The 11,378-nt window shown below is 43.8% G+C and overlaps 1 protein-coding gene across 2 annotated transcripts in view; it reads right to left on the reverse strand.

The window, feature by feature from the left end:
- The window catches only part of ANKRD39 (ankyrin repeat domain 39), a 104,726-nt gene extending 95,647 nt beyond the window's left edge, over positions 1-9,079 (reverse strand). Inside the window, exon 1 of one of the 2 annotated variants that reach the window (XM_085634597.1) lies at positions 8,959-9,079. Coding sequence is in view for 1 of the 2 variants with exons in the window: in XM_085634596.1 (XP_085490722.1) it covers positions 8,959-9,015 (57 nt within the window). In the remaining variant the exon portion in view is untranslated. The remainder of the gene's footprint in view (positions 1-8,958) is intronic. The other variant, XM_085634596.1, reaches the window with a different exon arrangement.
- Positions 9,080-11,378: the final 2,299 nt, after the last annotated feature.

Raw genomic sequence — 11,378 nt, forward strand, 5'->3', positions numbered from 1 at the left:
GTTCTGTATTTCCAAGAGTTTTGGAGTGTTGAGAGATATCCAGTGATCGCTTAGAAAGTTGGAACAAGAGCTGAAGGGACTGGAGATGCGGATGGGGATGGGAGAAACGGGACAGGTACAGCAGACGTTCAGGGAGAAACTGACAGAGTATGAGGAAACGGCGACGATAGAGGTTAAGTTTAAGGGACGGTAGTGGGTCGCCCGCAGATATGGGGAGGGGGAGCGGCCAGGTAAGGCCCTAGCTGAGGTAACTTGACGCCCTCGTTTTTCTTCCCAGATCCTTGAAATTACGGGACTTGACGGAACAGTGAAGCGGGAAATGGCTCACCTACTAGACACCTTTGTTATGCATTATCAGACGCTTTACACCACGCAGCGGGCTAGGCAAGTGGATTTGGACAGTTTCCTGGGAGACGTGGTGCTTGGGTGGCTTGGGGATTTTTATGCTTGCCGTTCGAACTGGATGAGATAAGAGAAGCTATTATGCAGCTGCAAAATGGAAAAGCACCAGGGTTGGATGGCCTCCCCGCTGAATTTTATAGGAGTTACATTGATATCATGGCACCTGTTCTTAAGGAAGTATACGAGGAGTCACTGGAGGTTGGTGTGCTTCCCCCCTCGATGAGGGAGGCATTGGTTACATCTCTCTTGAAACCTGGCAAAGATGCTAGATCCTGTTACTCCTACAGGCCGTTGTCACTTATAAATTGTGACATGAAAATATTGGCTAAGGTGCTTGCTAACCGACTCAGCTTATACTCCCAGATCAGTCGGGATTTGTCCCTGGCCGAACCACCACTCATAATCTCCGCACCCTGTTTTCAATACTCGAGAATGTGGCACCAGAGTTCCCGCTTGCTGCAGTTTTTTTGGATGTCACCAAGGCATTTGACTCAGTGGAGTGGGATTATCTCTTCGATGTGCTACGACAAATGGGCTTCCCCCCGTTGTTCATCTCATGGATTAGCCTATTATACAAACAGCCCATTGCATAGGTGGTGATTAATGAGCATGTCTCCTCTGGGTTCTCCATCTCGAGGGGTACACGACAGGGATGTCCGTTGTCCCCACTCCTCTTCGCCATAGCGATTGAGCCCTTGACCTCAAGGCTACGGCAACACTACCAAGATAAAGCATTTCGGTGTTGCCTATGACAAATTCTGATCTCACTATATGCAGACGACGTGACTTTATATATTCGGGACCCGCAACAGAATATCAACCCGTTGCTGCGGGAGTTCATAGTATTTGGACGAATGTCCGGAGTTACTATTAATTGGGAGAAGTCTCAAGTGTTTCCTCTTACGCCTGCGGTATCTAGATTTGCGCTTGACTTCCCGCTGGAGTGGGGTGACACGGATCTGAGATATCTGGGAATACAGGTGACCAGAGATAGCGAACAAATCATACGGCTAAATTATGGCACAGCCATCACACGGCTCACCAGTAATATTACTCGCTGGATTTCCTTGACTCTCTCATTTGCAGGGCGGACATCATTAATAAAAATGGTTGTCCTTCCACAGTTTCTTTATCTTTTTCTGAACATCCCTTATAATCCTGGCCCTTTTTTAAAAAAAAACATTGCGTGCAGAACTAACTAGGTTATTATGGGGAGGAAAACAGCCGAGGCTCCGGTGGGCAGTGCTCACTAGGCGGTATGCTCAGGGTGGGTTTGACATTCCCGATTTTGAACTCTATTATCTTAGTGCACAGGCGCACTACGCCTACTATTGGGTCAAACCTCCTAAATATATGCCACAGGTGGCTGCAGAAGACTGGCTGACCGATATTATACCATTGAATGGTATTATATATGATCCAGTCAGACCCCGTACGTATCTGCCCACCACGGTTACATGCATGGTGGATGCCTGGAGCCGTGTGTCAGGCCTGCTTAACTCATCATTTTTATACTCTCCGCGAATGCTGTTGTCATATCATCCATGCATGTCAATATTACAAGAAGGGGGATTTCACAAGTTGTGTCAGCGTATTAATGTTGCCACATGGGGGGACCTTTTTTCATGAAGGGTTATTTCACTCTTCCGACCACTTCCTTCAGGGAATACAACCGTCACCTCTAGATATATTCCAATACGTGCGCTTGCGACAGGGACTCCGAGCGATTCTTCCTGACTTCCCGAAGGAACCCCCACAGTTTGCCCCGTTACATTATATGCTAGGATCTACAGATGGGAAGCACTTGGTAGCAGGACTCTATCGCTGTATACATACACAACAGGTAGAAATTATTAGTCCGGCCCGCACACAGTGGAATGAGGACATAGGGATGGAGGTAACTGATGAACAATGGACATACTGCTGCCTGCAAACGGCGCAAATCTCCCCGCTAGTTGTAGGCTGAGAGTGATCCACTAGAGATTTCTTCATCGTCTGTAATATACACCTGTCAAAAAATATAGATTTAACTTAACTGACAATGATAGCTGTGAGAGATGTGGGAGGTCGGGGCGAGATTCTTACATCTGGCATGCTCCTTTGAAGGTAAATACATCCCGTACAGCTCAAACCCCTTCAAAACCCAGATACTTTTCTAGAAGAGATTCATATATAACATACATGACATCCTGATTATCTGAAATGGGCTGTGTGGCACCATCCGGAACTTTCCTGAATGGCTGAACACTCTTGATGAGTTTCTCAATTTCACATATACAGCACATGCTACCACACCACACTTCTTAGATGTTACCATGTATGTCGAAGGCACAAGTCTCAAAACTCAGACTTTTTACAAACCCACTGCCAAGAACAGTCTTCTCTCATTCAACAGTTTCCACACACGACCATTGAGAGAAAATTTACCCTATAGCAAGTTCTTGCACATTTGCCGCAATTGCAGCAAAATACAAGATTATAGAAGACAATCAAAGGATTTAGCAGTAAAGCTACAAAAGAGAGATTAACCTCTACACATTACCAACAAATGCCAAAAGAGAGCCAGAAACCAAAATTGGAAATCCTCCTAGAACCAAGAGTTAAAACCACAGAGAATGACATCCTTACATGTGTGACAACTTACAGCAAAGCCTTGAACTTGATAATAAAGGCTATTAATAAACACTGGAGGATAACAACATATTTTCCCATGTGGCACGTGTGCGGTATGTTATTTTATAAAAGCTACAAAAGTTTTACAACTTGAAGAAAATCTCAAATGGACCTTAAGACGATATACAAATTGCAATACCACACATGCAATTTATATGATCACCTGTCCCTGTAGATTGAGACACATTGGCATGATCTGCAGAAAACTGATTACTAGAATCGGACAACACCGGAGCAATATTAGGTGTAAGAAAATTACCACACGGATGAGTAATCACTTTCTTTCTCACCAACACACAGCCAATGACTTAGAATGGGTGATCCTTGAGACACTAGACGACACCAACCAGGACACAGAACGAATTCTGTTCAAAAAGAAAAAAGATGGGTTTACCTGGCACAAGACTTTTGATAAAAGGGCTTCATGATAATATCCCCTGGTTGGCATTCAACCAGAAAAGCACACATTAAATACTATGCTCTGTACTATAATCAGAATAAAACCTCTCCTAATATGAAATTTGTCATTCATACGATATTCAAGTAGAATTCTCTCCCCAATAACATAAAAACCTTTGGAACTTGATTCACTACCCTTCAGCTGTTCTCTCTGAACATTCTTGCTTCAACCAAATACAGGTTGTTTCAGACATGAGCCTCTGCACACTTAAGGAGACTAATCCTCTATCAGATGACTCACATGAGAACACTACTAATGTACCTAAGTAAAGGCTCCCTTAACATCTGAAGGCATAAGCTCATAAATAAATATTCTAATAAGCGCTGGTAATAGCATTATTGTCTAGCGATCATAACCACTGCCTCCTTTTCCTATTATGTCACACATGACGCTTCTTTGCTGAACACTTGACATGTATTGATACATAAAATTATTTTAAGAATGGTTGCATCAACACAAGATATAGCACAAAGAGATGCATTTATAGACAGAAGTATTTTTACTATGCCTATCATTTTTTCGTGACAGTAATAGTTCGATTTTTTCCCCCTTTTTAAGGCTAAATCAGTGTGGATCACCACACAATGAATAACCGACTATCCCACTTTTGGCCACAGCCAAACGCGTACTTTTCAAAATCTCTTGACATTACTTTAAAGTATTTTTAAGGCTTAATTGCATCAGCCGCAACAAGACGCATTATGAAAACCATTCAGGATCCTCACATTAAGGATAGTACTAAATTTCTTAGAACACTGACAATAGCATTACAGAGCGCTGCAAAAGTACAATAAGCCATATCCACAGGCTGTAGTATTTCTCCCATAAGTTTACTCTAGCGTGACAGTAATAAATAAATGTATTACACTCTTTTCATGTAATCAAGCATCCATAGCAAATCAGTTTTGATAGCCAAATTAAATATCTGCTCAATCGACTTGTAATTACAGTCTGTTGCCTGTAACCACTTGACATTATTTTAAGTATTTTCAGGTTGAATCACGCTAGACGCGACTGTGCATGCAATAGCCCTTCGCATTATATGTATCAGTAATACCCCAACAGAATGCCTCACACAGGTGTTCCTTATGAGACCATATGCAGCACTACATAAGACTCTTCCGAAATACCAATCCTTGTAATTCGGGATGAGAAAAAGCCGTGTTTACATCGAGCAGATCGGTGAGTAGAATGGCAGCTTTTTTAAACACTGCAATGGTCCCTGATCTCTTATTAGGGATTTTAATGCTCGCTGTTATATTCACTTTAGAGTCTAATCATGCTGTACCTTGCGCTCTCCAACCCCAAGGGGTGAATTATACTGCTTTAAAAGGTATACCATTTTGCCTTCAATATTCGTAACAGTTATTTCTTGCAAGTAATTACTTGCCTGTATTGACCTGAAACAACTAGGATGTCTCATTTCTGCTCCCATTTACTTCCTAACAACATAGGTTTTATGTCAAACGTAATGTTTACACTAAACTATACCTTTATGAACATTTTTTTAAAGCATTATGTCAGTAAGACTGTTATCCTATTTTATTTTATTTCAGTGACTATAAATGCATTTTTTTCAAACTGCTTACGCCATAAGCCGTAGAAGAATTATATTTTGTTTAGATATCATCATTCTGAGCCACATGGAGCTATGCCAATCAGAGTTTATAGTAATCCACACTACGCACGCACATCGGGTGTATAGGAGATCATATACACTATGAGAAGATATGTTATATTACCACGCTATGGATTTGGGCCCCGGTTTACCCGCCCGGTGCGACTGCTCAACACCTAGCCAACGGCTAGGGTAAAGGTGGGCTCTTACATATCTGATCCCATTCCGGTGTGCCGTGGCACCCGTCAGGGGTGCCCACTGTCCCCGCTCCTCTTTTACCAGGCCATCTTGCTCCTAGCAGCCGTCCATTGTATGCGAGGGACCGATTGGGGTATACCCCTGGGAGATGATACCCATGTGGTATCCCTATACGCAGAAGATCTGCTACTTTACCTCCGTGACCTCTGATCTGTCCCTGCTGACTTGGCCAGCCTGTTGTCCGACTTTACAGCCATTTCCAGTCTTAGCGTGAATTGGGCAAAGTCATGTGTGTTTCTGTTTGCACCCACCTCTCCCGAACTGGCCCTAAAGCTATGTGGTGTTCCTGTTGCGTGGCAACCTGACACCTTCTGTTACCTAGGACCTAGGAATCCGAATTTACCACAAGCCAGCTGATCTTCTAGACGGAAACCTTGGCAGGGCCACCTCGGCTATTCAGTCTCAGATGTTATTTTGGAGCACACTCCCTTTATCTGTTGTGGGTCGGATAACACTTTTAAAAAAGGTGGTCCTCCCGCAGCTGTTATATTACTTTACTAATCTGCCGCACTATATCATCCCCCCCCTTTTTCGTGCAATCGAGCGTAATATGAGAGACTTTATCTGGATTGGATCACGCTGTCGAGTAGCACTTTCTAAATTATAGCTACCCACGGATCAGGGAGTGTTAGCTGTTCCCAACATGGAGCACTATTATCTTGCCTCTCAGCTACAATGGGTCACGTATAGATTAAAAAGTGTCGGGCTCAGAAAAGAGTCCTGTGGCACTCCCATCCTAATTAATCTACTACAAGAAACGGTGTTTCCCACCTGTACTGCTGTAACTCGGTCAGTTAGATAGCTCCTAAGCCACTGTAGGGCCTTCCTGACACCAATCTCCCAGAGCCGATGTTCAAGAATGCTGTGGGAGATGGTGTCAAAAGCTGCTGATAGATCTAGCAGGACGAGAATAGATGACTGCCCTCTGTCCAATGCCAACCTGGTGTTATCAGTTAATTCCACCAGAGCTATTTCGGTGCTATGGGCGGCCCTAAAACCCGATTGTGAGAGGTCTAACAATCCCTGGCTCTCAAGATGGACAACGAGCTGTTGATTAACCAGTGACTCGAGCAGCTTCCCAAAATGAGGGAACAGCGAGATTCGACGATAGTTAGAAGGGAGTTTGGGATCTGCAGTGGATTTTTTTAATATTGGCCTGACTCTGGCAGTTTTCCATATCTTTGGGACCTCAGATTGTGACAGCGACCTATTAAATATGTCAGTGAGGCTATCTAACAGCGCCAGAGCTATGACTGGAAAGAATCTCAGTGGCACGGGGTCTGTAGGTGAACCAGATTTTATTTTTAACATGACTTTGGTCACTTCTTCTGAGTTACACTGGACAAATTCATCCAGGATATGGGGGGGGGGGGGCTGAAGCTGTCATAGGAGGGTTTCCTGAGACGCTGATGATGTCTTGGGGGGGGGGGGGGGGGGGGGAAGGAGTTATGGATTGCAACTATTTTGTCATCAAAGAATTTGGAAAAGGAGTCAATCCAATTTTGTTAAGTGGAGACTTGTGTTTGAACAGGTGGTGTTGTAAATTCTTTTAAGATTTGATAAAGCTCCTTATTGGAATTTGCTGCCTTCCGATCCGATTTAGGAGAAATAGTTTTTTTGTTTCTCCAATTTTCTCCATGTAATTACGGTGGATACATTTATATGCTTCACGGTGTGCCTGATCTTTACTTTTTCTCCATTTCTGCTTCGCTGTCCTACAGGAAAGCTTTGCTGACTTCAGTTGCTCCGTAAACCAGGGAGCGGCTCTAGATTTAATTTTTACCCTTGTAAGAGGGGCAATTTTATCAGGTGTATTAGTTATTTTTCTCTCAAGGGAAGTTGCTGCCTGATCGATGTTGACATATTGGCTATGTTGGGTAGACTTAAAATAGGTTGTAAAAAGAGGTAGGGTAACTTTACACCATGACCTTCGCCAGATTAGTTCATTTTTCTTCATATTAAAACATCCTTCACTGGACATGAGATAATTTTAAGTGACATAAGTCACTAGCCATACAGTCTCCCTCCTGGTGGAGGTTGGTGAATCACTTGGAGAACAGGACACTCAAGTGATAGACTCGATGATGATGCTATCCACCAAACCACAAGAGCGGAGATAATATACACCGCAACCTGAGAAAGTGTGGTCGAGTTTCTCCAGGACTATCATCCTTGAGACTCTGGTACACAGAATTATGTGGTTCTTCTCCCCCCCCCCCTATTGATTATTGACTACTGAAAGTCAGAAGCTGAATGAACCTCTGCTTCTTTCTCCCCCCACTTCTGATTTAAACGCTTCAAGTAGTCTGTCAGAGAGCTAGGCCTAAAGTTGAGAAGAGGAGACTGGTTGCTATGGATACTGCAGTCGTCAGTTTAGGTCCAGCTTGTTTTCATAATTGGCTCACACATCCTCCTTCTGGCATCTAATCCCTCAGTGGAAAGCAATGTAGACAGTCCAGTTTGAGAGTCAGCCGACAGAGGCAGCCACATATGGTCTCCCTCTCACCACTAAACCTGGCATGGCTGCAGCATGTTAAAGATGCTTGCTTTCATGTAAGTTTTTAATGCAATGGACTTGTCACCTAATTGAATGCAGCAGGTGGGAAGGGTGGGTTGGTTTCTGGGGACATTCGTGGTATTTATCTCTTTAAATTCATGTCCTTGCTTGGTTTTATCAGTGATAAAGTGTAACTCAATGTTATCACACATTTACCAGTGGAATGTCACTCATACACATACTAAAAAGATGGAAATGTAAACACATAAGCCATCTGTAAACTTAGGACCTATGTACATTAGTAATATTTAATTCACGGTGCCATATTTTCAGAATTGCAAAAATGTCTATTCTAATTATTCATAACAAAATCATTGCTGTTATTTATTTGATACTGTTAACAAGCATTGGCAAAACCATAGGTCTGGCTTGTTTTAGATGTATGTCTTTTGTTGTGTCATATGTCTGAATGCAGCATTAGAAAACTCACAGAAAGGCACCCAAAGATTAGTCGGATTGCATGGTTCCTGAAGGATAAAATGTTTTCATGCTTAAAGACGTTTACATATGCCACGTCTCTCGCAGAAGATTCCTAGTTATGATTCTTTAGACACGCCCGTTTCAGAAATACACCCCAACCTTTTTCATCCCACTCAAAGCACTAAGCATTAGTATTTTCCGGGTGTGGAATAAATTACGTGCAACCCATAACGAGGTTCTTTGGGTACTGGAAAAGGGGAGCCTGGAGGAAAGAAACTATATAATACGAGCACGGCTACAGAATTAAGAAGGAAAGAAGAGTGATGCAAGTAGGACGGGGACACTACAATCAATTCTGGCATACGGAATTCACTGAGGTCTACAACGCAGTCAATTATACTGCAGAGGGCAGTAATTGTGTCTAAAATGTCACAGTTTTACTCGAGGCAAGGAAATGACACATAAGCCCGCCGAAATCTTGGCAGACATGCACATAGTAATTATATATCCTTCTCCATCCCTTTGACCAAGAACTCCTGAGAATTAAAGACTAACCCGATCACTACTTACATATACTGTACAGGAATTCGGCTTAATGTCCATCACTAATAGTTTAAAGGATAACATTTGTCCATTAGTAATTTCCGTACTTCCGGGAAGTACGACAGCCAATCCCGTGGCTGAGAATATTCTGGCTGTCCATTGGAAGTGACTCATGACTCACTAGTTGGCTGCACCTCAGCCAATCCTATGTGCTGCTGGGAATCCCGAAGTGCTTATTGGCTGTAGAGTTCGCACGTGCCTCTGCGGTGTGTAAACAGCCACTGTCCGAGCAATGATTTGCTGTCTACTGATTCACCTTAGGTTCGCAGCCAGCTGAGTTCATCTCGCCTGCTATTAACTGCGCTGTTTAGAGCACGCTGGACTTGGCTGTTGGCAGGTCAAGTAACGCAACTAGGTACCGAAGCAGTATAACTGAGTCGGACGGTGATATTAGGTCGTGATAGTTGATTGCGCATGCCTTTCTAAGAAGGGGTGAACACACAACAAAAGCCTCATTAACGAGTAAATGGTCTTTTAAAGACCCGTGAAGTACTCTGGTGCGGCTGCAATTAGACGGACGCCAGCCCGCGAGGCTATCTCAGCCGGGCTGTCACACACGGGGGGGGGGGGGGGGGGCTGAAGCCCGGTGAGCCCAACGGGTGTTGCGCGCCTGATGGACGGGTTGTGGGGAAGCAAGGGTTGGACTGGCCGATATAGGCAGGTCCACTGGAATTATTATTTGTATTATTATTTTTTTTTTAATGCAGATTTATATAGCGCGAACTCGACCCGAAGGTATTGGAGCGCTTTACATGAGCACCGGTTACGTTACACTAAAACACATTCAGGCACTGGGAGATTGTGATTTGCCCAGAATCACAGGATGTGGACGGGACCCCAAGTCTCGAACTCCCATTTGCGAGCACCAAAGTCGGCAATCTAGCTGGCGGACCAGTCCTCTCCCCAAGGCAAGGGATTATAATGAGGCAAGGGAGTGCCAAATAATGCGGCAGGGTTGATTAAAGCATGCAGCAAGCAAAGGCAAATTATGCGACATAGTGGCCAATTTTTTATAGTATTCATTGCTTTTTAATTTTTACGCATGGTAATGGTGTGGTCCTGGCAAATATGTCACCTGATTAGTACCAGTTTAACAACTAAATACAAAAATAAGCTACTGAATGATGGCACTTCAGCGAAGGGAATGCTGTCGCCTCCTCCTTAGCCCGGGAGCATGCAAAAGAACACGTCACACATGGAGCTCAGCAACAGGCCTCTTTATTCGAAAGCGTAAAACACGCATATTGCCGTCTTGTTACGTCATAACCGTTAATAATCACACTTTAACACCTTCCAGCTAAATTAATAATTCCCCTATTGAGTCCACCCAGAACCACGAGGTCCTGGCGCACATAGTCTCAAGACACTGCGTCTCTCCCCTTGTTAAATTAAACTGGTGTAAACAAATACCACCATTATATTTCTTCAGTCAGTGCGTGCACCTCAACGACTAGTCGCCCACATCGAGTGGTATGAGGTAGTTGAGATGACACAGGATCTGACCCTTGATATGGATTGTCAGGTGGATCACCTCATCCATGATTGCAGCCGCTGACAGACGTTGAGTTAGGTGTCTAAAGTGTGATGAGTCCCATGTGGTGGATTTTCCGGGACGATATGCCATTAACATATTTCCTGTGAGCGTCACAACTCTCATAAGATTGAAAGCAAACAGAGGGTCTGGTTTCCCATTTCGTTTCTCCTTGACTAGTATCCAGTCACCTTCATTGAAGACTGTTTCCTGGGCTTGCCGACCCCTATCGCAAAGGTCTTCATTTTGTGCTTTTGAGCAGTGTCCTAGACACAAACATCATCAGCACTCCATGTTCGGTCTGTGTGCTCTTCACTCTGGCAGTTTGGTTCTGATGGCTGTCCCAAATAGCAAGGTGGCATAATTGTCACCCCTTGTAGAGTGAGGAGTTGAGTGGTAAGCACGGAGGGCTTGACATAAGGCCTGGTTTAACTCGATCGCCTCTATCAATGCTCGTTGAATTACTCTTTTGAGGGTACCCATGAATCTTTCCACACCCCCATTTGCTAGGGGCCAAAGTGGTGTAGTTTTCTGAAGCTAGACATTGAGTCTGCCTAGATACTCCTTGAATTCTTTCCCACGCATGTGCAGGGTGGTCAGACATGGTTAATAGATGTTGCATCACTTTGGGGGAAAGGCAGTGGCACAAATGGCACTCTTTCAGTTCCCTTTCAACTCGCTCATCTAGATGCTGGAACCACACTCCGTCTCTTAGGGCTCTTTTAGTGGCAACAATACCACGTTGTCCTTCATGTGCTAGTTCAATGCCTTGCTGTCTTAAGCTCTGAGGTATGACAATTATTCTCTTTTTCCAAATCTTTTTATTGACATTGTCAGTAAAAAGGTACAATACAAA

Source organism: Triturus cristatus, chromosome 11, assembly GCF_964204655.1.
Source record: "Triturus cristatus chromosome 11, aTriCri1.1, whole genome shotgun sequence".
Classification (NCBI taxonomy): domain Eukaryota; kingdom Metazoa; phylum Chordata; class Amphibia; order Caudata; family Salamandridae; genus Triturus; species Triturus cristatus.